This window comes from Myotis myotis, unplaced genomic scaffold (assembly GCF_014108235.1).
Source record: "Myotis myotis isolate mMyoMyo1 unplaced genomic scaffold, mMyoMyo1.p scaffold_m19_p_17, whole genome shotgun sequence".
NCBI classification, from domain to species: Eukaryota; Metazoa; Chordata; class Mammalia; order Chiroptera; family Vespertilionidae; genus Myotis; species Myotis myotis.
In genome coordinates, this window is record NW_023416321.1 from 39,936,718 (window position 1) to 39,962,810 (window position 26,093).

Genomic DNA, 26,093 nt, shown 5'->3' on the forward strand with positions numbered 1-26,093 from the left:
CAAGGACAGTCAGTGAGGGCTGTAAACACAAAAGAGCCCACTCCGCTTTATTTACAACACGCAGGCACCCGCACCGATGCGGGCCAGTATTATTAAAAACAAGAGGTGACCCGGAGAATGATCACCTGTCTTCCTTCCTCCCTCAGCCAGGCTCTGGCACTCCACCTCTGAGCTGCCCTGCCCAAAAAGGGGAAGTCCAAAATTAAAAACAAAACCAGTGTAGAATAAATGGGGATGGAGAGAAAAGATGAGGGAGGGAAGTGCTGTATTTACACTAGCGTTTTATAGACAACTGTCCCATTCCATCCCATTTCCAACCCTGGCACATTGAGTGAGAGGTGGCAGGTCCAAGGGACAGAGATTAAGTGTCTAGGGACCCAGACAGCCTCCCACCCCCAACTGTAATGGCTCCCATTTCAAGTCCACAAGGTGGGAAGGAAGAACAGTAACAACTCATTTCCAAACAAGGCTCCCTCGGGACTTCCTGCCTTGAAGTGGGACAATATCCAAGCTCCGGGGGACGGGCTGAGGACCCCGAGGCTCAGTTCCCAAGTCCTGTTGTCATGTGGAAGTTCCAGCCTAGACAGTGATGTCAGGGCTCTCCAGATTTGGGAGGCCCCCCTAACCGCCGGGCCTCTGGCCGCAGTTCCTTGCACTTCTGGCAGTAAAAGAAGTCAGGGACATTCGTCTTCTTTATCTTAGCACATGAGAGGTGGATCCATGTCCCACAGAGGCTGCACTCAATCATGGGCCGCCCAGCAAAGGGCTTTCGGCAGTAACACGTGATCAGGTCCCACGAGTCATCACCTGGGGCAAAAAAGGTTGGTTTAGTATTGTGCCTGAGCTGCTGCACCCACAACAGCCCCATACCCATCATCCCAGCTGCCCCTGGGCAACTCCAAACTTCTCACCTGACTCTACCATGATGTCCTCATCCATGACCCGCATCTCCCCTTCACTGGAGCTGGCATCACCATCTTGGCTTGTTTCAGTGCTGCCCACCTCCTTGCTTTCACTGTCAGTGGGAGGGGCTCCTTCGGGGTGCGCTGGGGCAGGGAGCCTAGGAGCCTCAGGGGGTGTTGGCAGCACAGGGGCTGGGGTGTCACACCCTACCATTGCTGCCATCTCTTCCTCCTCCTCCTCTTCCTCTTCCTCCTCCTCCTCTTCAGAGTCTGTATCACTGGGAGGTGCCCGGGGAGGCCCAGGAGGTGGGAGTCTATCCCCCCGCTCTGCCTTTTTCAACTTCCGCTTCTTGCTCTTCTTGATTCGAGACCTCTTTTCCCCATCTGCAGGGGCTGGCCGAGGCCTCCGAAGCACCCCAAAGCCAGCCCCCCCTCCTGGCCCCAACTTTCTGTTCTTTCGGTCCTTCTTTCGAGGAGGCTGGGAGAGGTCCCCCTGGGAAAGGGGTACTGGGGTGAGAGCAGCAGAGGGCCGGGAGGCATGTGTGAGGGATGAGGGAGACAGCGGAGATGCCATTTTGGGCCCATCTAGATCAAAGAGAGAGTCCTTGAGCTTCATCTTCTCAAGCAGGGTGGCACTGTCAGGGGCCTGCAGACGAGAGAAGGTGGACCTTGGGGGTCCTGGCTGGGTGGGACCTGCCTGAGCAGCCCGTCTCTTGGATGACTTGGCCTTCTTAACGAAGGTCTGGATGGTCCGGAGATCGGAGGGAGCTGAGTCCCAGCCGTCGCTGTCGGCCGCACTCTCACCTCGCAGTGGAGAGCTGGAGCCCGAGGCCGGCCAGTCGCTTTCCTTCAAAGAGGACAAAACCCGGGTCAGCAGGGGGCCCAGTGTCGTCTCCCAGCTCCTCTACAACCCTAGCGAACACCCTGCCAAAAACAGCAAACCGCCACTGTGCTCAAAGATTGATCCCCACCCCAATTCCCATTAGCGTCTCCATGTTACTCCTGCCCTTACATTTTAGCCGTTTCTCCAATTCCCACCGCCGTTGCAACATTGTATCCCTCCGACAAGAATCTTATTGTCTAGCCTTCTGTGTAGCCTCATTGGTTATCAGGTACAGTTTCCAAAAGTTTATCCAAAACACCTTCCATTAACAGAACCCCAAGGCCGTTCACTGCTGCTCAAGCCAGCTTTCTCCATTCCTCCCACCCCCACCCCAGACCGTTTTCCTACTAGAATTTCTAATCGCCCTGGTCTCACATAGTTTCGGATGGGCTTCTTCTGTAAGTAGGTATAGCTCCAGTCGCTCACCAGACTCTACAGTCCTAGGCCACTACCCTCATGTCAGCTGACGGCCTGTTCCTACCTCTTTGCTGGGCGGGATGTAGCCGGCATAGGCCAAGACAAAACTGCAGAATTTGTTGAAATCCTCAATTGTTCTCCGACGTTTCTCGGGTGGCTGAAGGAAGGAAAGTTGTATCATACGGGGTTTAAGAGGGGCATTTCCAAAGGCATGTACCCAGGAATAAGGAAGCTGGAGTAGGGGGGGCGGGGGGGGGGGGAAGGAAGGGGAGAGGCGGGTCGGATAGCAATACTGGGCTGCAAGGTAAGGGGAACCTCACCTGAGTCTCTGGCTTCAGGGTCGGAGGTGGGTCTGTGAAAGCAATAAAAGCTGAGTCAAGGCACGAGGAGAGTCTGGGTGCAAGCCCACCTCTGAGCCCTGGAGACCCCAAGCGAACCCCCAGCTCCCACCCCCAGCTCGCCCGGGTCCCAGAGCCCGGCCAGCAAGCCCCTGCGGAGCCCGCCCCGCCCCGGCTCCCCCGCCCGCCCCGCGTGGGGCGGAGCCTGGGCGCGGCGCGGCGCCCTCCGGGGCCTCGGTACAGCGCTCCCCTCCCCTCCCCCCGCCGCCGGCCGCGCGCTCCGCCCCCCCACGGTCTCCCTAGACTTGTCTACTCCGATCGCTCGGCGCCCCACCCGCCGTACCGCTCCCGGGGCCGAGCCGGGCCGGGGCCCGCCCGATCCTTCACAGGCGCCCCGGGTCCGAGCTCCTGCCGGGCCGCGCTCTCCGCACCGTCCCTCCGAGACCGAGCACGCCGCCCGCCGGGCCCAGGAGGACCGCGCCGCCCGCCGGCCGCCCTCCGCGAGCACGAGGCCGGCGCGCCCCTCACCCCACACACAGGCTCGCTCCGCCAGCGCCGCTCCACGTCCGGGACAGACCGGCGCGCTCGCCCGGACGCGGCCCCACCTGCCCCCACATACCGCGCTCCCCACAATGTCGCGGTCCCTCCGCCCCCATCCGGGGCTTTGGCCCCTCCCCGCCGCGAGCAGCTCGGCTCCCCGCCGGGCCCCCGGGCCCAGTTCGGAGCTCTCTCCGGCCGCCGCCTCCCCCACCCCCGTACCCGCCACCCAGTCCCGAGGCGACGGACCCCTCCACTCTGGCCCCCGCCCTGCTCCTCTCTCCCGCGCAGCAGCCCCCGCTGCCCCTCGCCCTCCGCAACTCCGAGCCTTTAACCCTCGCCGCCCGAGTCCCCCACTCGCCGCACAACTCGCCGGCTCGATCCCGCACCCCGCCCCACGCCCCAAACTCCTCACCTCCGCGCTCCCGCGGGCTCTCCCGGCACAGGTCCCTCTGCCGCAGACAATGCCCGGGCTCCCCTTTCCCGCAACTCTCCCCGCCCTCCAACAAACACCGGCCACCTCCGGCGGCAACTGCCGGGCGCTCGGCGCCGCCGCCGCCAACTCCCCACCTCGGGGAGCCGGCTCCCCACTCGGTCCACCTTCTCTCAACTACTCTCCGGCCCAGACCCCCCCAGCCTCCCAGCTCCAGGGCTCCGACTGGCCGGAGGCCCTTTCGCCCCCTAACCCCAGGCTGATCTCCAGCTCCCACTCCCCCCTCCACCGCCTCACACAGCATCTGGTCTCCAACTACCCCCGGCACAGCCTCCCACTCCTCCTCCCCAAGGTCTCCCAACTCGTCGCCCTCCACCTCCAGGGGCAGCCCCCGAGCCCCTCCCCACCTCCCTCGCTGGACTCCGGGCTCGACCTCCAAGTTTGCCAATTGATTCCTTGCCCGCCCCCCTCCGGCTTAGTGCTCAGTGCCGGTCGAGAGCTCACCTTCGGGACTGGGCTCCGCCATGGCTTCCAGCATCGCCCCCTCCCCTCCTCCCGGTCCGGCGGCCCCCTCCCGAGCCGGGGATCCCGGTGCCGCCTCCGGTGCTCGGTGTTCCCGCTGCCTCGCTCCACAGAGGTGTCTGCCTGGCCCCGGTTGTGACTCCAGTCCGCTAGCCGCTGCCGCCACCTCCCTCTACCACTGCCTCCCGCACTCCCGGACCGAGCCCCCTCCCCCCGCGCCGCCGGCCGCCTGCTCCCTCCTCCTCCTCCTCCTCCTCCTCCTCCTCTCCACTCCCTCCTCCCCTCCCTTCGCGGGCGCCGAGGCGCAATGCATCAAGGGACTTGTAGTCCATCTGAGGGCAGCGGGAAGGGGACCGCATGAGCCTTGGGAACTTCAATTCCCAACAAGCTACTGTTTCGCGCCGGCGCACTAAACCGCTCCCCTCCCCCTGGGAGTGGCGGGGAGATTGGTAGCGGAGGGTAAAGCGGAAACGCGCGCGCAGGCTCCTGGGAAATGTAGGCTGGGCGGGACTAAATAAGAAGGGGAAAGAAGGGATTAGAACTCTCGGCCACCATACTGCCTCACTCTGCAGTTTCTTTCTCCCTTGGAGGACCGCCCCACTTCCGGCCAGAGAAGTGGTTGCTGGGAGATGAAGTCCTTCTGGTAATAATAGACCCTCCTCCTAGTCTTCTCTCCTTTTTGGATTCACTCCACTGGATCCCACATGCCCGCACAAAGTCTGGACAAGTGACAAAATCTCTTCCTTAATCCAAAAGGAACAAACTTGGATGTATTCATCTAAAGCAGATACTTTCAAACTCTCCCCACAGGAACCCAGTAAAAATGTTCCTCTTTTACATCAGGACCCAATACACAGGTATATACAACTGAATTTCAAGAAACAATACCCAGGATATCCCATCCATCACAACAAAAGCACCTTTTCATGCACAAGGAAAAGCCCAACATCAACAGAATAAACCAAAATATATTACTATCCCCCCAATCTCATCTTTTCCCACCAACCACTAAAAAACAATAGAAGGTAGCAACACAAAGCAAAATCCAGTTCAGCTTGATGGTTTCCTCTTTATTGATGTGCCTCTTACCTTCCCCCCACAATTTCATCCCCTTCCATCTACCCCACAAAAAGATAGTGAAAGGGAACCAGTATTGGGGTTCTGAGCTCCTTGGGCAGTTAGCAAAGGAACAGAAACCAAAACAATCACTGGATGTGACAGAGATCGACAATCAAGTCTAAAGCAGAGTGGGAAAGGTGGTAGAAAGAAGAAGGCAGGAGAAAGGAGAGGTACCAGAGGCCATCTCCCCCATGAACCCCCTGCTAAGAGGGTCTGGAGAAGAGCCTCAAACATTAGGAAGTACAGGTCCTGAAGGAAGAAGTCAAGGAAGGGGGGGCCATCTCTCTCTATGTAGAATGGGACCCTCCACTACAGGCGCAGCAGCTTCACAGGCCATAGACACTTTCGTCGCTGTAGGCAATGTATAGAAAGAAGTCTTCTTCATGGTGCTCCTGGGGTGAAAGCAGAAAATAATGGTGCTCAGGCATCTGGCCTTTAGTTACTTGAACCACCCAACACCCAAACACATTCTTCAAAAACCATTTTTTGAAGACCCTCAAAACCAGTGCCTTAATTCTCCCCCCCAACCCCCCCACCCCACTTGTTCCAGGACCTAGCAGCCTAACAGGAGGATTATCTCTAGCAGCAACCCTGGGCAAAAAAAACCCTCAAACTGTTCTCTGCTGCCTAGAATGAGGAGGGTGGGGGAGAGTCCATATCAGAACAGTTGCTCCAGCACACTGTTCTCTCCCTTCAGTCTACTCCCACTGTCCTGTACAAACCTCCAACCCAGGACTACTCAGCTAACCCAAGAACTGCTGACCTAAAACTTTCTTCCCCTCAAGCTCTTCCAACTCCTCTCCAAAACCACCACTACTTCCCAATCGCCATACCTGGTACAGCTGACCCATCGTGGCACTGGTGGGTGGAATGACATTGTTGACAAAGAAAAACAAGGCATCCTCAGCTCGGAGGTGAATTCGCTTCCGGATCAAGAAATAGAACTGCCCAACTGCCAAAAATATAAGATGTGATAAAGTCACAGGTATCACAAATGCCCTCAAAATAACAGCTGCTATGTGGAGCCTCCTCCCACAGGTAGCAAAACCCGGGTACTGTGGTAAGATTCCCACCTGTGAGATCAGAAGGCACCAGGTATTTCTTTTTGTCCAGGTCTCCTATCCGAGCTTTGGGAGCCTTTTCTACTATCACCTGGTAAAGGGAAGATGAAAATTATAAGACATTTGATATTATAGCCCCCAGCTCCACCTGTCAGCAACCCAAGCAACAATATTCCTAGCACCCAAACGCCCCAGACTCATTTCTTTGTCTCTGAACACGTGGTGCAGCCCTGAGTAGAGACCCGGGACCCCACTGACTCAACTCCCCTAACCACCCAGGTCCCTGAATGGAGGGCGTCATAATAAACAACTACCTGAACCCCACGGGACGACTTGTCTGGGCGGCTATGGGTTCAATCTCCAAAGCCTAGCTGGCTGGGGGAATGACCATGTGACATCCAGACTGTCAAACTCCCTACAGCCTCCGACCCAAATCCCAAGATCTATCTCCCCCATCCACACCCCTGAGCCCCCAGCTACCACCACTACCCCTCCTTTCACCTCCAGCCCCCGACAGCAATTTCAGGGTCGCTCCCAACCCCACCGCAGCCCACAGCCTGATGGCCGCGCTGCCCGTTCCGGACCCAAGCCCAGGCTGTGGCGTCAGTACCAGCGCCCCGCGCCCTCGGCCCTGGCTACCGTCCTCACCGGGACCCGGTCCGGGTATTTCTTTCTGATCTTCTCGCCCTCAGAGCGGCGCTTCTCGAACGGATGCTCCTCTTTATACACGAACTTCATCCTCCCGGGAACCGGGCTGGACCGGACTGGGCTGAGGGAACCCAGGGAGGGGGGGCCCGGGACGGGGGGCGGCGGCAGCGACGGTGGCGACGCGCAGGCGGATTCAGCGGAGCGATCCCAAGACTTGCGCTACTTCCCTATTCGCCAACCCCGCCCCCGCCCATCTGGGGCCGCCCTGCGGGCTACGCTACGCCGCCAGCGCAGCAGCTCTAACGCGGATCGCTTAGCACCGCCTGACCGCACCCCCACGCCGTCAGCGTAATCACTTTGGAATCAATTTGTGGGCTACACGGCGACGTAGCAAATTTGGGTGGTTGGTCTTCGCTACCATAAAAAATAACTGAAAACCCATTTCCCGACCTTCCCCACGAAGCTAGGAAAGAAAAGAAGCTAGGCGATCGTAACCATAGTTTGAGACTCGGCTCCCCCCCAAATTCTTTCCGGACATAACGTAGAGGAAAGCAGATGATTACAAGGACAGCTATTCACGAATAGTTGGTACGCAAAAGGCGGCCGTTGACACCAAAACAAAGTAGTACCCCAAGGGAGAAGATGGTCTTCCGAAATAGAGGGCAGAAACTAAGTATATGTTTGCAGACACGCACAGAACGCTTAGGTTTCGGGAGAGCGGACCAATAGGGACTGGAGCGCAGGCTCGAAAGGTGGGGACTAGGTCGGCGCGGAAGAACACTTTCAGCCTCGTAGCAACGAAATCATGTGATCCGAGGGAAGGGCGGAACGTCACGTGGCGAAGGCGAGAAGTAGAGCCGGCTCGCGGGAGGAGGGCAGAGGGAGACAGGGCCCGAAACTGCCGGAGTGGGAGACGGAGGCCGGTGCGGGTGGCCCGGGGGAGCGGAGGGCCCAGGGCGCCGCCGCCCGGGGGCATAGACCGTTGAGCTGGTCTAGTCAGCCCCCAGCCCGGCCTTTCTCCAGCTACACGCATTCTCTGGCGTCCAGGCTTCTCCTTTCGTACATGTGTCCTGCTCTGCAGCTCAGGTTCCCTCAGGACGGACAGCTGTCCTTTTGCTCCCGCCCAGGACGCCCATCCCGCCACTTAGACGCTTCCCACCAAAGCATCTGCTGTAGATGGTGACCACTCCATCCTCGCCAAGCGACACCACCTTTTCCCCCTTGCCCTAGGACCAGCAGTCTCTCCCCTCTGCCTTTCACGTCCCATAACCCCAGAGAAGGACCTGGGGCAGCTTTGGTTTCAAAGTTATAATGCATGGTTTAAAAGAGGGGGGAACAGAGAGAGAAAGCTGGTTACAGGTCTGAGGAAATCTAAGAAAGGAAAATGTAGAGAAAAGGAGGGGAGGGGACAAGTCTGGGGGAAATCCAGTGGCCCAAATCCGTTTCCCACCCACAACCCAGCCCTTGGAGTGAAGAATTAGATCAGTTTTGTACAAGAGTTTTTTAAAAAATTAAATCACAACAAAGCTGGCTTGGCTTCTCTCTGAGCCTCCCGGATTATTGAATGTCTGTCTCACTCTGGCCAGTCCTCTCTCCATCACAGACACTGTTTCCGCTCTCCTAGACCTCTGCTTATGTCCCAGTCTGGGGTTTCCAGGGAGTGCGAACAGGAAGTTAGAGAGAGGCTGCTTCAGAGTCTGGCCCATGTGTCCATCCAGGTTCCATATGGAGTGCAGGGCTCCCAGGGCAGAGAGGGGAGGGAGGGGCAGACCCTGCCCAGGCAGTCCTCACCATTGGACAGGGCATCAGACAGCATCTCGAGGGCTCACCCTCCCTCTCCCCCCCACCCCAACTCAGGTGGAGGGGGAGCAGCTGTCACCAGAGCCGGTGTTGGTGAAGGTTTCGGCTTAGCACAGAGCGAACATCAGCGGTGAACCTGGGATGACAATAACTTGCATTGGTAGAGTCCTTACAGTTGACAGAGGCAGCCTCACTGGAGATGTGGGGCAGTCACCATTTCACATGAGACTGAGGTTCAGTCTGCTCAAAACACAAGGGCTAAAAAGTCAGCTTTAGTATAAGACTTCCATTCAAATGCTAAACACTTACGGAAGAGAGGTAAGGAAGTAAAACAGGACAAGCTTTTAATCCCCCCCCTCTTCTTTTCCTCAGAAATCTAAGGGTCCAGTTTTCCTCACCTGAGGGCATCCAGCATGGGGAGCAGATTCAGAAGGGCCGTGTCGCTGGGGTCGCTGAACCAGGACTTGATGGGGATGGCATTGTCTAAGTCGAGTGGAAAATACACGAGAAGAAACAATGCATTCAAGAGAGACAAGGTGTTTTTTCTTTTGTTTGGGAGTAGGGATCATTACTTTAAAATACATGTATTTACCTCACCACCAGTCACCTACCTAAATCAATAACAATAACCTAAGTAAAAACCTTCCTGATTTGTACTCGAAAATAAAATTAACTTGCAATCACCATATCTCACACTAGTATGAGGCTTCTAGTCATACCTATTGTCATTATGACGTATATCTGCTGTGAGAAATCTGATTTACGAAATGGACATGTGGGGGAGGGGGAAACATCTCATTTAAAAGCGGAATAACTTGCACCTTGACCTACAATAAAGTAAGGCATCCCAGCTCCACGCATTCAAAATACTTCCTCAGAGCCACCTCCTGGGCCTGCAGACTCACCACATTTCCCCGTACCTGGATGGCTCCTGTAAGCCCCTGGGGAGTTATCCAAGATCACAATGCTGGAGAGGTCACTGTGGACCACAGAGAGGTCCTTGATGTAGCTGCCCAATTCCAAAGTGCAGTGCTACAAGGCAGGGTGAGTTGGGTATCAAAAGGCGACTCAGTCCTCTGTGATTGCTCCCCCAACCCCAACCACGCCATGGGCAGCCAAACTCCCACAAAGGGGACCATGCAGTAAGCCTCCCTCATGTCCCCAGGTCTCAATGCAAGGCAACTGCCTCAAACTCAAATCCCTCCCTGGCGACCTGCCTCCGGAGTTCACTGAGACCTGGATTCTAGCCCCTTACCTGTCTGTAATATCTTCTCTTGAGAATGCTTCTGCTATTGTCTAGTTTATCTGCCACAGCAGAGCCATAAATCTCCATGCTTGCTGTGAATACGACCAGCTCGTACCACTGGCTCACCTGAAATAGATAGGGGGAGGAGGTATCAGAAGAGGTGATCATTCATTTAGACATATAGTGCTTTTTCGCTGGAACTATTGAATGTCTCTGAGGACACAAAATTCTGAGTGCTCCCAAACTCAGAGTCTTAGGCACCATACACCCTTAATTAAGATTCAGAGATGCAAGAACAGAAGAGCAGGAAGCCTGTGGAAGAACAGAATTATACCCGAACAAATGAACCCAAACTACCAAAAGCCGTTCTTCAACCATATCACAACCTCCCACCCCCAAAATTGCCCTCAGCCATTTCTCCTCACCCCTTATTTCCTCCAAATCTTCTAAATTACCAGAGCCCTAAAACCATTCCTTCATCACAGAGCTCCCTTTGGCTTCTGCAAACTCACCACTTCTAAGAAGAAATCCACATGGGGCCTCTTATGTACAAAAAACCGGACAGGATGTTTGTCTATTACCACCTGTAGAGGAACAGGGAAGGACTGGGGGAAGTCCTGAGCACCACTGCACGGCCTGAAGGACATCCCCCGCCTCCCCTCCCACTGCCTGCTTCCCTTCTTCAGGCTGACACTGGTGCCAGGGGATGGAGACAACACATTCTGGGACTGGGAAAGGTCTAAGCAGAACAGACATAACCATTCCATCACTTCCCACAGCACACACCTTGAGGATGAAGTCAGGAGGTGTTCCAGGTCGGACCGTGGGCCTCAGAACCCCATCATGATGGGAGTGAATAAGTGTCTCATCCAGATCCAGCACCAGAATCTTCCTCTTCACCTGGCCTAAACCACAACAGGAAAAAATACCACCAAACAACTTCTAGCCCAGACCTTGAACCCTACCTCACCTTAAAGGATCTTCCCAGCCAGCATACTCACCTAGCCGATTCCGAGACACAGGAGATAAGGGAAGGATATCATATCGAACAGTTTGGTACTGAATTACCTGAGAACAAAAGAGAGGATTAGAATCCTAAACAAGGAAATCTTCCTCAGTAACAATAGGTAGCACATGTTGAACATTTACCGTGTGTTGTGCACTGTGTAAATGACTTAAGATGACTTCATTTATTTCTCAAAACAACAATAATATCAACTCTTGTTTTAAGAATAAAGAAACTGAAGCTTGAAGAGATTAAACACATTGCCTAAGGCCACATAGCTAGGAATTATATTATTTAGTTGTTTGTTCCAATTAGAATGAAAAAAACTCCATGAGAGCATGGATTTTGTCTCCATCGTGCTGTCCTAGAACACTGTAGCAAGGGGTGGTCAGTTAATATCAGAATCGATAAAGCGGTGGAGTCAGGATTGTACCCCTGCAGTGCCATACAAGAACCTGCTCTCTTAACTCTGATATCCCCTTGCTACTTTGAACAAAGAATTGCACAGCTCTCCCCACCTCCACCCCAAGGATTCTTTGTGACAACTCCCATCAGCCTTAGATTCCTTAGTGGATACAGGGTAGGAGTCAAGAAGGGAGGTCCTCGGGCTCCTAGGGGAACAGAGGATGAGGGAATCCAGGGGTTGTCAGGTCAGCTCAGTTCCTCTGGCTACGGGCCACCAGGCCTATTTTAACCAGCCACCTGTCCATTTCTGTCTCTATGAGCCAAGTCACAAGTTGCAAAGAACCTAAGCCCTCTGAACAGCCTCCTTTTCCTGGTACCCAGGGCAAGGCAGAGGACAGTGGAAAGCCCCACCCGCCAAGCCAGCTGATAGGGTGTGCAGAAGGCCCGAGTGAAGTAAGGGCTATGAGTAAGAGGTGAAGATGGGACAAGGACATCACTAGCTCAGCCTTCTAGTTTCTCCAAACCTTTTCCGAAGGCTCTTATTTCTAACACTTGCAAAGCCTGGCAATTCCCCCCACTGCTCTTTTCTCCTAAGGTACAGACCAATGCTCTTCAGTCCATCCACAGGCCCTGAGTCTCACCAGAACCAGGCTCCCCTTGCAAACCAAAGAGCCCTCACCCCTAATCCCAAGGCATCTGCCCTTCTTTTCTCCCTGGGCCATCGTGAGGGCCGACACAGCTCGGGTGTCCTGCCCTGCTATCTCGGGTTGCACATGCTGGGCATGTAGGGACTGCTCCAAGCATCTGCCAGAAAGGGGGTGGGGGAAAACACCAGATTGGAAGGGAAGACAAAAGACTGTGGGGTCAGTGCCACTCAAAGGAAAGCAACTAACCTCTGGCTGGGCTAAAGGACTACTCCCTGCATCCAGAACAAAAAGTGACGTGTCAGGAGAAGAAGGTGGGATGCTCAGAACGAGGCCAAGCAAAGAGGGCTGGCAGCTAACATGTAGAGAAAACCCCAGGGGCTGACCCACACATCTGAGCATCTCACCCCAAATTCTTCTTGGCTCCTAACTCTTGTCTCAGCGAAATAGCCCTGCCTACCACCATGACCACCCAGAACAATCCACACTCTAAGTCAGGAAATGGAAGTCGAATGGTAAAGGAGACACTCAATGCAAGGCCAGGCCCATTCCCCCAAGTCAATCAAGTCCACCACTACCACCCAGGGTTTTCTGGAAATTCCCTGACATAGGCCGCTCCTGCCTGGTTTTCTTCTTTCAAGTTTTACTGAGGTGTGCCAAAGGGTACGGACCAGAGAGCCTCTGCGCCCTCGCTCACTTAATTTTCCCCAGACTTCAGAGGATTCTCCGCAATGGTGATGAGAACGCAAGAGCACATTCATCAAATGGCACTGGCCTCAGAAGCTTTGACTCTGGAGAAAAACTGTGAGGGAGGGAACCCACACACGGATACATGCCGTCTCCACTGCCCACAGAGCCTCCCACAATGCCAGGGTTCTCGGGGAGAAATGGGGTGCCTGGCCCTGGGATTCCAGCCTGCACCGACAAGCAGCGTCCCCTGCCAGGACACCCGAACTTTCCAGTGCTCCCCGCCACGGCCAAAGCAGCCAGGATCTCAGTGAGTCCAGACACCCGCACTCACATTCAGAAGGAAGTTTTCTGGGCTTTTTTGCAGGAGTTGCCTTAATGCAAACCGCAGGGGTTTCTCCCTCGCACCCAGGGCTTTTCTCAAGTTCCCACCCTTGTTTGTCACAGATACCCTTCCACCCACCCCCACTCTTGACCCCTAAGCCTGTCTCTCCCTTGTTCAAGGCCAAACACAGTTTCCTAATCACAGGAGGGTCTCTCGCAGGCCCACATGAACACATCTGCTGCCATCAAACAGGTGTCCCCCGCCTCTCCGTTCCTTTAGCAACTCCAGCTTTTTTAAGAGCGCCCCACCCACCACCCTAGCCCCCAAGAATTGCCAAATCCTGTCCCTAAGCCCCCCGCCCCATCTTGGTTCTACTACAAGGATCCCCCTCCTCCCCGTTCCACCCCAGGCCCTGCCGAAGGTGCCCCGGTTCTCTAAGGGGGGAAGCCGCCACCAGGACCAGACAGAGGCCGACCCCTTCCGAAAACCCGTGAGCATCGCTGACAGAGGCCCCACCACGACCAGCGCCCACCCAGGCTCACCGTGCGGATCTGCCTCCGCAAAAGGTAAATGAAGAAGCTCCACAGCTTGGCGGCGAAGGCCACGAACGTGCGCAGCCCCAGCAGACACTGCGTCCGCATCATCCCGATGACCCCGGCACCGCCGGCCCCGGGGCCCCCGCGGCCCAGCTCCGCCAGCCCCCCGGGGGCAGCCCCCCGCCGCCGGGAGGGGAAACGGGGGCCCCGAATGGCAGGAGAGGCTGCAGAGAGGGGCACGGGGCGGGCGGCTCAGAAGGCCACCCCCGGCGAGGGCAAAGCCCAGCGAAACCAGGAGCTGGGGGGCCGGCGTGGGCAGCCCGCAGGGGCCCACATGGGCAGGGAGGGGCACCGGCGGCTTCGCGGAGACTGCGGGCCGAGACAGACCGGGTTAGGACGGGGTCCTCCGAGCGCAGGAGGGAAGGGGATGGAGAATTGGGGGAGGGGGCGCCGGGGGAGGGGGCTCGGGAGAAAGGAGGGGGAGGGGGAGGAGGAAGCGGAGGGGGGCCCGCTGCGCAGGCGCGCTAGGGGGCTGCCCGCGGGAAAGGGGCGGGCGCGGGCAGCGGCGCGCGAAGGGCCGCGGCCCGGGAGAACGGGGCGGCTGCGCGAAGGAGCGGGAAGGAGGGGAGGGGGAGCCGAAGGGCGCGGGTGCCTGAGCCGGGGCGGCCTCCCCCTCCCCGAGGTCGGGGGCGCCTTAACCGCTGAGAAGCGGGGCTGCAGTTTCTGCAGCTGGATTTCCCACTCTGACGGGCGCCATTTTACCACCCAAAGGGCTCCCTCCTCCTCTCCTCCCCCCTCCCCTTCACCTCTGACACTACTTCCGGTGGTGACGTGTATTCGCTTCACCCGGACTGCGGTTCCCGGCGGGGCCTACGGGGGAGGGACGAGGACCGCGGTGTGCGCCGCGCGCCAGGCCGCAGCACCGCGCACGCGCAGACGGCGGCGGCGGGCAGGCCCTGGGGCGCAGCAGGCCCCGCCTCTGACGGGGTGAACGGGGCGGGGTGACTCCAATTGACCCCGACTTCGGGCGGTCGGACGGGCTCGTGCGGCCTTCTCCCCCTCCCGCCGACGGCCGCCCCAACCGCTCCTCCCGCCCCGGTTACTGTAAAAATGTGGAGGGGGCGTCGTCCGTACGTATGTGCGCCAGGCGCGGGAGAGGCCCCTCCGCGCGCGCCGCCCCGGGCCTATGGGACATAGTGTGACCCCTCCGTCCAGACTAGGCCGGCTCCGAGGGGGGCGGAACCATGGTGCCCCGCCCCTTCCCCTGGAGGCGGGGCAGCGGTCGTGACGCCATCAGAGGGCGTCGGAGAAGCGACGGGCCGCTCGCGGGAGATGCTGGAGTCGCTGTTGGGTCCCGGCGGCCTGGTGCTGCTTCGGGGTGCGGGGCGCCGGCACGGGGGCGCGGGAGCCGGGCTCGAGGGGCGGAAGCGGAGGGGAAGGGCCGTGGGTCACAGCCCGGGCGGTGGTGGGGACGGTGAAAGCGGAAGCCTTGGTTCTCACGCTGTCTGTCCGCCCGTCGCTCTCCCCAGACTCGGTGGAGTGGGAGGGGCGCAGCCTCCTGAAGGCGCTCGTCCGGCGGGCCGCGCTGCGGTGAGTACCCGCGGCCCCCCGCCCCCGGAAGCCGCCCGGGCCGCTCTGACATCCGCCTTCTCTGGTCCTCAGGGGGGAGCGGGTCCACGTCCTGGGCTGTGAAGTGAGCGAGGAGGAGTTCCGGGAAGGCTTTGATTCCGGCACCAACAGCCGGTAAGTGCAGGTTGGAAGAGAGTCCGTGGGATGTGAATGTCCCTTAAAGCAGCGAGACCAGGGTCTGGCGTGGGAGAGGTTCCCGTCCGTGACGCTTGGGCTAAACAGCCGCCTCGGGCGGTGAGTAAAGAAAAATGGAATTTATGTAGGAAAACGGGTTGGGGAACGGGGATGTCCAAAGGGAAGTGCGACACAGCACTAAGCCGAGGGTGTTGGGTCTCGGATGGCAGCAGAGCCACACTGAGGACAGTGAAACCAGGAAGGGCCCAGAACAGCGGTTCTCAACCTGTGGGTCGCGACCGCTTTGGGGGTCGAACGATCCTTTCACAGGGGTCGCCTAAGACCATCGGAAAACATATATATAACTACATACTGTTTTTGTGATTAATCACTATGCTTTAATTATGTTCGATTTGTAACAATGAAATTGGGGGTCACCACAACCTGAGGAACTGTATTAAAGGGTCGCGGCATTAGGAAGGTTGAGAACCACTGGCCTAGAAGCAGCAACAGTAACGCCTGGGCTGGGCTGCTTGGCCGGCCCACTGAGAAGTCGGAGAAAAGGGGGCCTTGGAGACAGGGTCAGGGGGATTTGCCACTGCCCGTTGCTCCCCTGGTTGCAAGTCTGGTGGGGTCCCTTGGAGAAAAGAAGGGGGAAGGGAAAGGCTCTGGCGTGTTCCCCTGGGGGAGAGTGGGTGCTGGGTCCTTCTTCCTGAGTGAACGGGTATCTCTTGCAGTTGGGAATCTTGGGGGAGGTCTTAGAGGAGGGTCTTAATAGAATATTCATCAGCTTTTCAGGTGTGTCCTTTCAGGGTTCTGGTCTCCACTGATTGGTTGTGCCAGAGCAGGGTCATTAGTCAGTGGTCCTGAGGCAGCCATGGGGGTCACTTGTCTGGTTTTGCTGCTTTTGGGGCCTGGAGCTGCAGTACAGCTGAGGCCTAGATGTTATCTTTAGGGAAAAAAGGTCAGGCATCCAAACTGTGATATGACAGGAGGACAGCTTATCCTGGAGGCGAGGTTCTCGTTCTCCCAGTTTTGCCCTTGCTAGGCAGCTGGGGCTTTCTGTACCTGGCCCTTCCTTCCTGTGTTACGACTGCCTAACGGTATGTAGGAGCAGCTACTTATTCATTGTATGAATCGATAGGGATCTTTCAGGAGGCAAGAATGAGCAAGAGGAATGTTAAGGAGTGGTGAGTATGTGGAGAATCCACAGCAGAAATTATAGAATGTGAAAGAAGTAGAGGGTAAAGGCCAACAGACAAGTTTAGCACTAGAAGCTGTCCTGGAGAAGAAAAATAAACCTGTTCTGCCTTTTGAGTTATTCAGAATCGGATTCCAAACTTGCATCAACACTTAACTACACACTACTGAGGGATTTGTCCCACAGGCAGAGGGAACAGCATATGCAACAGTTAGGGATGTATGGGGAAGGCATACCTGTTCATGGATGATGGAAGAGCTTACTGAGGTCAGACAGAAAAAGATACCTGAGCCCTAGCCAGTTTGCTCAGTGGATAGAATGTTGGCCTGCGGATTAAAGGGTCCCAGGTTCAATTCCAATCAAAGGGCTCGATCGGTGTATGCAGGAGGCAACCAATCGATGTGTCTCTCTCACATTGATGTTTCACTCTCTCTGTCTTTCCCCCTTCCTTCCACTGTCTCTAAAAAACAATGGAAAAATATCCTGGAGTGTGGATTAACAAAAAAAAAATACCTGATAGCTCTGGCCAGCATGGATCAGTGGTTAGAGCATTGGCCCGCAAACCCAGAGGTCATGGGTCCTATTCCGGTCAAGAGCACAGACCTGGGTTGTACATTCCCGACCCAGTTGGGGTGCATTTGGAAGGTAATCAATTGATGTGGCTTTCTCACATGGATATTTTCCTCTCCCTCCTCCCTCTCTGCTCTCTCTAAAATCAATGGAAAAAATATCTTCCAGTGAGGATTAACGGCAACAACAAAAAGATGCCTGGTAGTGAAAGGTCTTACAGAGTCTGAAAAGGAGTTTAGATGTTGTAAAGGAAGTGAGGAGTCATTTGAAAATTTGGGAGGGTAGTATCATCATTCCTGTTAAGATTCAGTGACCACAGTGTTGAGAAGTGTTGGCAGGGGCAGCCTGGCGATAGGGAAACCAGGTGGGAAAATTATTGCAGTAATCCAGGTTGACTCAGGTGGGTATGTACTGAGCACCAGTTGTGAACCAGCTACCCACTGGAGATAGAGTAGTGAATGGGGCAGATAGGATCCCTGTTCTTATGAACTTAGAGCATAATGGTAGGAGGTGACAGACCTGGCTTGAGGGAATGGCCGTAGGAATGGAGAGTTTAGCACAAATGTTAAAGGACTTGAGCCACTTATAGATGGACTTACAGATGTGGGGTAGAGGCAAGCTTCCAGGTCAGGAGGTCCCTGAACCCATTTACGTTGCCTAATTAAGAAAGATTATTTCCTGGTCTAGGTAGCTCCATGAATTATAACAAGTTTATATCTGTCCGTTGAGCCCTAATTTTGTACCAGTCATTGCGAGAGAGGTGATGCTGTATGTTAAGATGTCATTTGAAAGGGAACAGAAGATAGAGAGGAGGTATCTGGGAACAAGTTCTGCCGCCATGCAGCTTTCCCAGGATTGTTAGCCCACACCAGCATCCCTTTCCTGAACCGCTGTTTTATCTGTAGTTCTTAATGATATGTAGGCCGCATAACTGAATTTGTGACCTTTGCTAAGCTGTTCTACAGGCTGGAACCATGTCTCGTGTTCTTTCCTTTCTCCTTATCCATCCAGAGATAGGCACCACCCGGCATATTTGACAGTGATGACAGCTAACGTTTATCAAGTATTTAGTATGCTTCAAGCCTTGTCCCAAATATCAAGAGGTTTGTATTCCTGTTTTACAAATGAAGAAACCAAGTCTTGGATTAAGTAATTTATCCTTTAGGTGACCTTGGGCAGTTAGCAAACCCGAGTTTCGAGTTCAGGGCTGTCTGATGCCAAAGTCTGTTTACTCAATCACTATATTCTATTTCTCAGTTACTACCTTTCACTGGTATATAAGATATTGGTAAAAATTGAGAAAATAGTGCCACAAAGATCAGAGGATGAATTTCAGGAGTGGGGGAGGGGTAGTATTATGTTGTCTGCTATTTTCTCTTTGTAGGCTGGTTTACCATGACCTCTTCAGAGACCCTCTCAACTGGTCAAACACTGGAGAAGCCCTTCCTGGGGGGCCCCTGGGAGTCTTGAGAGCACTGTGCACGAGAACAGGTCCTGGTCCTGTCACCATTGCTCTTGATTCTCTTAGCTGGCTGCTGCTTCACCTTCCCTGCACCACACTCTGCCAAACCCTGCATGCTCTGAGCCGTCAGGACTCCCGCCCTGGTGAGACCCTCCTTCATTACCTCCCCCCATATATGTCCCTCTGCCAAGGAACATAACCCTTTCTACCCTAAGAAACAACATATCAGGGATCTCCAAGTGGATCGTTTTTCATCTCTTTTTTAACATTTATTACTTTAACCATTTTTTAAAAATACGTTTTTATAGATTTTAGAAAGGAAGGGAGGGGAAGACAGAGAAGAAGAAACATTGACAAGCTGCCTCCAACATGCCCTCTACTAGGGATTGAGCCCGCAACCCACGCATGTATCCTGACCAGGAATCGAACTGGAGATCTTTTGGTGCATGGGTCAATGCTCAACCAACAGCCACACAAGCTAGGGCCTTTTTTCATTTTTTTTAAAAGTATATTTTTATTACAAAGGGGAAGGGAGAGGGAGAATGAGAAAGATAGAAACACCAATGGTGAGAGAATCATTGATCGGCTGTCTCCTGCACACCCCCCGCTGGGGATCAAGCTCACAGTCTGGGAATCAAACCATGACCTCCTGGTTCATAGGCTGATACTCAACCACTGAGCCATGCTGGCCAGGCCTTTTTTTCATCTCTTTAACCTTTATACTAGTTCTTGAGTTCTCTGTAATGCCACCTACCAATCACTTTTCCAAGTTCTTTTTTACTCATCTATCTTATTCATTCAGCAAACATTAAATACATATAGCATGTTAGATATTATTTTAGATAATAGGAAGATAAAGACTTTACTGTAGTCAGGTTCTTGTCTTCCAGGAGCTCAAAGTTCATCAAGGATGCAGACAAGTAAACAGGTAGTTACAAGATAATCTGATGAGAGCCATGATGATTGCCCTGACCGGTTTGGCTCAGTGGATAGAGCATCGGCCTGCGGACTGAAAGGTCCCAGGTTCAATTCCGGTCAAGGGCATGTACCTACTGCGGGCACATCCCAGTAGGAGGTGTGCAGGAGGCGGCTGATCAATGTTTCTCTCTCATCGATGTTTCTAACTCTCTATCCCTCTCCCTTCCTCTCTGTAAAAAATCAATAAAATATATTAAAAAAAAAAAAAAAAGAGCCATGATGATAAAGGAACGTGTACAGAGTACCTTAAATAAGGAACTGTCTTAGAGCAAGGGGTCAGCCCAGCAAATATGGCCAGGCCCATGGCACTAGGAAGTACAGGGTGGGGCAAATGTAGGATTGCAGTTGTGAGTACACGAAATCAGTTTATTCTTGTATTTTTATTTATTTATTGTCTTCCATCTGAACAACTGTAAATCTACTTTTGCCACACCCTGTATATTCTGGGTACTAGCATGGACTTTGGAGTCGGACACCTGGCTTTATATTATGGTACTTGATCTCTCAGTGCTTCAGTTTCCTCTGTAAACATGTGGAATTGCCATTTTTTGTAGTTCAGTGGTAGTCAAATGTCAAATATGAGCAAGTTCATATAGTTCAACCCAAAAATACTGACCTTTGTAAGAATTGAAATGTTACAGTAAAGTGTTTAGTGTAAATGCTCTAGCACTCGTAAATGCTCCTCAAAAGGGAGGAAATCAAAGGCACTAATGGGATCTTGGCAAGTTCCAGAAGCTGCAAGTCAGTATGTGAGAAGCAGGGGCCAGATGATGAAAGTGTCAGTTCATCCTTAAGGCTTGGAGTTGCCCTTGAGAGTTGTAGTCAGTGGTTTCCTGATCAGATTGACATTGGAGTAAGAAAGTACCGTGGACCCTGGTGTTTGGAATGTCTCCTACCTCAATCCACTTCTCTGCCTGACCCCCCCCCTTTCATGCTGATACCTGTATGATGAGTCACACATCTTTCCTGTGACAAAGGAGAGAACATGCAAATATGAGTCAGTTTACTGTTAAAAATCTCAGGATGTTGTGCTGTGAATATTTTGTGTTTTTTTGCTTTTGTTGCTGCTTATACTTACTATAAAATTTTCATTTTTTGATGTACGTTTCCTTTTTGTTAAATTTTCCTTTACATTTCTTATCCTTTTTGTTTTTAAAGTATTTATAGACTAAACAGTACAATAGACATGTACTATATATGAGGAAGGTTAAAACGGAAAAGGGATTCATTAAATTTACATTATTTCTAATGGGGGAAAAATGATTCGGTTTTCAAACAGCCTTCCGGAACAAATGAAGTTCAAGAAATGAGGTTCCACTGTACATGAGCGGTGAGAGCTGAAGCTCAGTGCAGGGCCGTGAAATGGGGCACACTAAGTCAGGAGTGTGGCAGAGAAGTGATGGCGTGTGGGCCTGCTTCTCTTTATTTGATCCCAGGCCTCCACCCCAAACGCTCCCTCCTGCCCTCTGTGACCTGCATTTCTTGTCCCTCCAGATGACAGCTCCCCAGTGGAACGTGTGCATGTGCTGGGCCTGCTACATGAAGAGCTTCATGGCCCAGGCCCTGTGGAAACATTGAGCTCCCTTGCTCAGACTGAAGTGACCTTGAGTGGTTCAGGGGACCAGGCCTCAGCTCACATTCTCTGTCGGAGGCCCCAACATCGTCCAACACATAAGGTCAGGAGAAACCTGGGAGGAGCAGAGGTTGGGTTCGGACAGAGGGGAAGAACAAAAAAAAACCCCACAAAAACTGATGTGATGAAGCACTTCTCTGTGCTTTCATCATTTTGTTATTTTCCTCATTTAATCTTCACAGCTACCCTGTGAGATAGTTTTTTTTTTTTTAAATATATTTCACTGATTCTCTACAGAGAGGAAGGGAGAGGGATAGACAGAAACATCGATGAGACAGAAACATCGATCAGCCGCCTTGGGCACACCCCCAACTGGGGATGTGTCCGCAACCAAGGTACATGCCCCTGACCAGAATCGAACCTGGGACCCTGCAGTCTGCAGGCCGACGTTCTATCCACTGAGCCAAACCGGTCAGGGCCTGTGAGATAGTTTTATTACCCCTGTTTTGCAGCCTGGGAAACTCCGATCCTGTGAGCTTAACCAATAAAAGATACTGCCCTCCAGGAAATGGAAATGGAGAAAAGACTGGGAGCGGTTACTGGTGGGGAAGGAACAAGTCCGTAAGGAGAAGTTTGAAGGAGGGGTGAGAGTTAGAGAGCAGGAGCTGAAAGCAGTTGCATAGCTTATTGGGGCTGAAGGTATTAGGTCTTTGGTTCTCTCTGGTTTCTTCAGTAAGATTGGAAAAAAAACTTTTTAATACTCTCCTTTCTTTTCCCCAGATTCAATGGTTCACCATCCTGCCTGACTTCAGCCTGGATCTCCAAGGGGGGTCTCCCCTAAAGTCCCAGCCCCACCCAGATCCTCGCACACACCCGGTATCTAAGAGTGCCAGGGCCAGAACAAGAGAATGGAGTTGGGATCTGGCAAAAAGAGAGAATAAAAACTGCAGAGGTTTGGGGGTGGGGTCAGAGATTACACGGATGGGGCATAGTGACAGCATCCTTTGTACTTACAGGTGGATCCCACTTCTCACTTGACCTTTAACCTTCACCTGTCCAAGAAAGAGAAGGAAGCCAAAGATAGCCTGACCCTGCCCTTCCAGTTCAGCTCAGAAAAGTAAGGCTGCAGCCTATATCCCTGGGTCCTTAAGTATAGAGCCCAGTATCTGTGCCCAAGAGGTGGGGTGACAACAGATTATTGATTAACCTCAGACTTTATAAGGGGTTGAAGTCCATCTCCAGAGCCAAGTCTGGGGAGTGGTTCTCTACCCACCCATACCCCAACAATGACAAAGCGCCTTTGTCGCCTTCTTCTCCATTACAGCCTTGGGTCCCAGCCCCACATCTGGGTCTAAGCTGAGCCAGAACAAGACCCTGGGGAAAAGGCCCTATCTCCAGGCAACAGTACCAGGACAGGAAGCCAGATGGGGAGGGCAAAGGCAGGTTAATAAGGGCTTAGTAGGTACCTGTTCTGTGCCCAGTGTGTGGGTGCATGAAGTAAGACTGGCAGGATCCTTGCCCTCAAGCTACTAGGAGTATTATTAGGAGAGTGGTGTTGAGTATCTATTCCAGGACCAAATGGTGCTTCAGTACAACTAAACCAGGAGCTCAGAGAAAGGGACTTGGATCAAGAAAATACGGAGTACAAAGAAGGAGTCATAGTTACCAGGTATAGGGTATTCAGATAGGACCCTTGTTGCCCACCCTCACCAGCACCAATTCTTCTCTCTCAGACAGCAGGCTCTACTGTGCCGGGGTTTAGGCCAAGCTACCAGCCATATCTTCTATGAGCCAGATGCTTATGATGACCTGGACCAAGAGGACCCAGATGATGACCTAGATATTTGACTAGACTGAATTGGAGGGGGGTGCGGAGACCTTGGGCCTATAACCATTGTTCCAGTTGGCCTTACCTTGTTTCTTCCCCATCTTTGTTTACTGTGTCTCTGGAGACCCTACCCTGTGACCCATGAGCCAGGGAGCAGTGTCCAGTCAGGACAAAAAGTGGATGGGCCCTAGCCAGTTTGGCTCAGTGGACAGAGCATCAGCCTGCGGACTGAAGGGCCCTGGGTTCGGTTCTGGTCAAGGGCACGTACCTTGGTTTCAGGTTCCCCGGCCCTGGTCAGGGTGCATGCAGGAGGCAACCAATCGATATGTCTCTCTCACATCGATGTTTCTCTCTGTCTCTGTCTCTCCCTCTCCCTTCCACTCTCTCTAAAAATCAATGTAAAAATATGAGGATTAACAAAAAAAAAGTGGGATGGGGGCAGAGGGAAAGGTGAGAGACTAGGAAACCTATCACACACACACACGCCTAATAAAGTATTTTTTTATTAAAAAAGAAACTCTGGTAGCTATTTAAGCAAGAGTTGGGAGCAGAAGGGACTGGAAGATGTCAGTGGATTAAGGAAACCAAGTATCTGAGTCTTTAGACTCAGTGAGGGGTGTTTGTTTTTTAGCTGAAACAGGTATACTGAGGTTCCAGGCTCCCTGCAGGGATCTCGGTAGGAAAAAAGCAGAGGCCCTGAAGGGAAAGAAAGAAGCCTACTTTCCAAAACATACGTTTTATTACTGTACAAAAAGCACATCCGCTCTCCTTTGTTCTCCCCCACCCAGCCCCCAGGGAACTGAACGTGGTGTACAGGACTGCATGACCCAGGGCTGCCGCCGCACACCCTGCCCACAGGCTGAGCTCTGCCCCAGGTCCTTTTAAGTGTCTAGGTTGCCAGGCTGGGGCAACGGAGTCCCAGCTCACACATACTCCTTGGCAGAGCTGGGCTTAGAGTAGGAGCGGGGCGCACCGTACCTAGCTTTGCCCTCACTCCCAGGACAGGAGCAAGAGAGCATTGCACCTCCCAAGAGGACCAGAGCAGACCCTGCCCAGCCGATGAAGATGGCAGGACCAAACTCGTACCTGTGGGGAGAGGGGATTGAGGTCAAACCCTGGCCTGTCTCCAGACCCCAGACCTGTCCCTTAGGAGGCAAGACTCCCATACTTACTTAGTATTCATGGGGACCAAAGGGTTATAAAAGTCTGTGATAATCTTATGGCCGTACCAGGAGCAAGCTATCAAAGCAGCCAGACCTAGGGAGACAAGGAGGATGTAGATACTGTGAGACCCCTCAAAGCAGCACCACGTCCGCCCTAACTCAGAGCCCTGAGGCCACCTTGGACCCGTGACTCACCTGCCACGATGAAAATGATGCCTCCGGTCATGGCTATCCGGGCCTTTTTCACTTTGTCGTCTCCCCCACAGCGTGTGCACTTCATGCCCATAGTGGCCACGAACATGGCCATGAAGCCCAGCACGAGGGACACCACCATGAGCGCTCTCGTGGCCTGAAAGGCCGCTGCGAGGGAGGAGGGAGACCTTTCATGACTGGCAGGCAGCAGCCTTCGGAACACCCCAGCCTTCGAGCCCGCGGCTGCCCGAGGCCGGGCCGGTTCTGGGTGGATCCCGGCTCCGGGGCCTCCAGCTCCGCCCCGCCCTGCCTCAGCTCTGCGACTCGCCCGGGGCGCCCGGGTTTCGATGAAACTGCCCTGGGCAGGGGAAAGGGGGAAGGGACAGCGGAGGCGGCCGCTGGAGGTTCCGCACGGGCCGCAGACGACGGCCTCGGCCCGGGTCTGACCCCACTATCGAGGCCACGGGGTTTGCGGCTTCGTCTAATCGGTCGATAAGATTAGAGGCCGCAGGCGTCTGCCTCGGTTAGACCAGAGCGCACGGCTCCTCCACCGAACCCCGCGCCACCCTTTGTCCGAGAGGACAGGGCGGGCGTAGGAGAGGCCACTGCCAGCCCGGGGCGGCGGAGGAGACCCCGGCCAGCGCCCGGCCGCCCCTGGGGAACTGGGGTAGGGGTGCGGCTCCGGTGTAGCCGCCAGAACGCGCCCGCTGCGGCCCCCACTGCCATGTCCCGGCGCCTCCGCGCCCTCCTCGTCCCGCTCCCTCCTCTCCCCGCTGGCTCCCAGGCAACCCAGGGCGTCGGGCGCGGGGCCCCGCCACCCACCCCTGACCTCGGCCCTGGGCGCGTCGGATGGCCCCGGCCCGGCCCCGCCACCCACCGCTGACCTCGGCCCTGGGCGCGTCCGCCCCGTCGGTCTCGGCCTTACCGGGCAGGGCAAGCACCGAGTCGTACATTTTGCAGCTAATCATCCCCGTGCTCTGCGTCACGCAGTCCATCCACAGCCCCTTGTACATGGCCTGGGCTGTGATGATGTTGTCTCCCGCGTACGAGCTCATCTGCCATTGCGGGAGGGCGGTGCACACCACCAGGCCCACCCAGCCCAGCAAGGCCATGGCGAAGCCGAGCAGCTGCAGGCCCGAGTTGGCCATTCCGCCCTCACAAAGACGAGGGGCGCGGGCGGGAGCCTCTGCAGCAAAGGAAACTTCGAGGGGCGAGCCCACCAGACGGCTGGGGCTGCAGTTATAGGTCACCCAAAGCGCAAAACAGTTTCTGGTCGAGTGACTGCGAAGTTTTTATCACCCGAAAGAAACCAATCGCCCCTCCGGCGGGCGAGGGTCTCCGCAGAGGGAACAGGTGACGCTCCGAGGACCAGTGGCCGGCAAAGGCGATCCCCGGAGTCCAGGCCGTTCCCTCCGGTGCTGTCGGCGACGCTTCCCAAACAAAAGGTGGAGGCGCCGAAGGGGCGGCTCCGGGTGCTGAAGTCCCCGCTGGACGCTGGGCTGTCGGCCCGGGGCCGAGGTGCAAGCGGCGGTGAGCTGGCGGGTGCGGGCGGGCGGATGCGGGCGGACAGGTGCGGCGCACCGGGTATATGTAGGGCGTCGGGGGCGCGCCCCCGCGGGGCCTGGGAGCGCGAGGGGGAGCGGAACCGGAGGGGCGGCCAAGAGTGACCTGACGTCACCGAAGGGACACTCACCTGGGCCGGAAGTCCTGGCCCCCACCCCTCCTCTCCCAGGTATAGAGGAAGAAACTTGAGCACAGGGTCACGCCCCTTCACTTGCCCGTCTGTGACCACAGGTCGGGAGGAGGCGGCGGCCTCTCGGAAGTCAACCCCGCTGGACTGGACTTCGGTCGGGCCCCGGGATGCGCCTTCCCCG

General features: G+C 54.8%; 5 protein-coding genes across 11 annotated transcripts; 1 reads left to right on the plus strand and 4 right to left on the minus strand.

Moving 5' to 3' along the window:
- Positions 1 to 17: 17 nt before the first annotated feature.
- PHF23 (PHD finger protein 23) lies at positions 18 to 4,246 on the minus strand. Of its 2 annotated transcripts, none has more exons than XM_036341370.1 (5): positions 4,015 to 4,246; positions 2,523 to 2,554; positions 2,267 to 2,359; positions 912 to 1,749; positions 18 to 807 (listed from the first exon to the last, which is right to left on the minus strand). In XM_036341370.1, exons 1-5 carry the CDS (start codon positions 4,046 to 4,048, stop codon positions 593 to 595), a joined length of 1,212 nt encoding a protein of 403 aa, XP_036197263.1. In that variant the 5' UTR covers positions 4,049 to 4,246; the 3' UTR covers positions 18 to 592. The 2 variants fall into 2 exon arrangements, with proteins under 2 accessions (XP_036197263.1, XP_036197264.1); XM_036341371.1 differs by lacking the exon at positions 4,015 to 4,246 and adding an exon at positions 3,493 to 3,964.
- An 830-nt stretch (positions 4,247 to 5,076) lies between these two features.
- LOC118672048 (GABA type A receptor-associated protein) lies at positions 5,077 to 7,079 on the minus strand. The gene is made up of 4 exons (XM_036341380.1): positions 6,861 to 7,079; positions 6,225 to 6,303; positions 5,985 to 6,103; positions 5,077 to 5,543 (listed from the first exon to the last, which is right to left on the minus strand). The coding sequence occupies exons 1-4, from the start codon at positions 6,948 to 6,950 to the stop codon at positions 5,478 to 5,480; spliced, it is 354 nt and encodes a 117-aa protein (XP_036197273.1). The 5' UTR covers positions 6,951 to 7,079; the 3' UTR covers positions 5,077 to 5,477.
- A 1,074-nt stretch (positions 7,080 to 8,153) lies between these two features.
- Positions 8,154 to 14,732, minus strand: CTDNEP1 (CTD nuclear envelope phosphatase 1). Of its 6 annotated transcripts, XM_036341374.1 has the most exons (10): positions 14,644 to 14,732; positions 14,316 to 14,379; positions 13,516 to 13,878; positions 10,908 to 10,974; positions 10,693 to 10,811; positions 10,419 to 10,511; positions 9,916 to 10,032; positions 9,566 to 9,692; positions 9,059 to 9,143; positions 8,154 to 8,796 (listed from the first exon to the last, which is right to left on the minus strand). In XM_036341374.1, the coding sequence occupies exons 3-10, from the start codon at positions 13,615 to 13,617 to the stop codon at positions 8,736 to 8,738; spliced, it is 771 nt and encodes a 256-aa protein (XP_036197267.1). In that variant the 5' UTR covers positions 13,618 to 13,878; positions 14,316 to 14,379; positions 14,644 to 14,732; the 3' UTR covers positions 8,154 to 8,735. The 6 variants fall into 6 exon arrangements, with proteins under 6 accessions (XP_036197267.1, XP_036197266.1, XP_036197269.1 ...); XM_036341373.1 differs by lacking the exons at positions 14,316 to 14,379; positions 14,644 to 14,732 and having other exon boundaries at positions 13,516 to 13,987; XM_036341376.1 differs by lacking the exons at positions 14,316 to 14,379; positions 14,644 to 14,732 and having other exon boundaries at positions 10,419 to 10,490; positions 13,516 to 13,984.
- Positions 14,733 to 14,742: 10 nt separating this feature from the next.
- On the plus strand, positions 14,743 to 23,381 carry ELP5 (elongator acetyltransferase complex subunit 5). The gene is made up of 8 exons (XM_036341372.1): positions 14,743 to 14,887; positions 15,039 to 15,099; positions 15,172 to 15,252; positions 18,408 to 18,628; positions 20,958 to 21,139; positions 21,817 to 21,912; positions 22,053 to 22,153; positions 22,770 to 23,381. The coding sequence occupies exons 1-8, from the start codon at positions 14,842 to 14,844 to the stop codon at positions 22,882 to 22,884; spliced, it is 903 nt and encodes a 300-aa protein (XP_036197265.1). The 5' UTR covers positions 14,743 to 14,841; the 3' UTR covers positions 22,885 to 23,381.
- Positions 23,382 to 23,580: 199 nt separating this feature from the next.
- CLDN7 (claudin 7) lies at positions 23,581 to 25,814 on the minus strand. Its single transcript, XM_036341379.1, has 4 exons — positions 25,145 to 25,814; positions 24,223 to 24,387; positions 24,037 to 24,121; positions 23,581 to 23,950 (listed from the first exon to the last, which is right to left on the minus strand). The coding sequence occupies exons 1-4, from the start codon at positions 25,365 to 25,367 to the stop codon at positions 23,788 to 23,790; spliced, it is 636 nt and encodes a 211-aa protein (XP_036197272.1). The 5' UTR covers positions 25,368 to 25,814; the 3' UTR covers positions 23,581 to 23,787.
- Between the last annotated feature and the right edge of the window lie 279 nt (positions 25,815 to 26,093).

Bases quoted from the DNA above. Each gene is read 5' to 3' on its own strand.
- LOC118672048 (XM_036341380.1), bottom strand. From the start codon at position 6,950: ATGAAGTTCGTGTATAAAGAGGAGCATCCGTTCGAGAAGCGCCGCTCT. The intron at 6,304-6,860 runs GTGAGGACGGTA...TCCCTTTACCAG, and splicing joins AATACCCGGACCGGGTCCCG to GTGATAGTAGAAAAGGCTCC. The intron at 5,544-5,984 runs GTATGGCGATTG...CTTTCACCCCAG, and splicing joins CGATGGGTCAGCTGTACCAG to GAGCACCATGAAGAAGACTT.
- CTDNEP1 (XM_036341374.1), bottom strand. From the start codon at position 13,617: ATGATGCGGACGCAGTGTCTGCTGGGGCTGCGCACGTTCGTGGCCTTC. The intron at 10,812-10,907 runs GTGAGTATGCTG...GTTGTGGTTTAG, and splicing joins TGTGTCTCGGAATCGGCTAG to GCCAGGTGAAGAGGAAGATT. The intron at 10,033-10,418 runs GTGAGTTTGCAG...TATCTATTTCAG, and splicing joins TGGATTTCTTCTTAGAAGTG to GTGAGCCAGTGGTACGAGCT.
- ELP5 (XM_036341372.1), top strand. From the start codon at position 14,842: ATGCTGGAGTCGCTGTTGGGTCCCGGCGGCCTGGTGCTGCTTCGGG. The intron at 21,913-22,052 runs GTATCTAAGAGT...TTGTACTTACAG, and splicing joins CAGATCCTCGCACACACCCG to GTGGATCCCACTTCTCACTT. The intron at 22,154-22,769 runs GTAAGGCTGCAG...CTTCTCTCTCAG, and splicing joins TTCCAGTTCAGCTCAGAAAA to ACAGCAGGCTCTACTGTGCC.
- CLDN7 (XM_036341379.1), bottom strand. From the start codon at position 25,367: ATGGCCAACTCGGGCCTGCAGCTGCTCGGCTTCGCCATGGCCTTGCTG. The intron at 24,122-24,222 runs GTGAGTCACGGG...TTGTCTCCCTAG, and splicing joins CATCATTTTCATCGTGGCAG to GTCTGGCTGCTTTGATAGCT. The intron at 23,951-24,036 runs GTAAGTATGGGA...CTCTCCCCACAG, and splicing joins TTGGTCCCCATGAATACTAA to GTACGAGTTTGGTCCTGCCA.
- PHF23 (XM_036341371.1), bottom strand. From the start codon at position 3,814: ATGCTGTGTGAGGCGGTGGAGGGGGGAGTGGGAGCTGGAGATCAGCCT. The intron at 2,555-3,492 runs GTGAGGAGTTTG...TTGCTTTCACAG, and splicing joins GAGCCCGCGGGAGCGCGGAG to ACCCACCTCCGACCCTGAAG. The intron at 2,360-2,522 runs GTGAGGTTCCCC...TCCTTCCTTCAG, and splicing joins CCCTGAAGCCAGAGACTCAG to CCACCCGAGAAACGTCGGAG.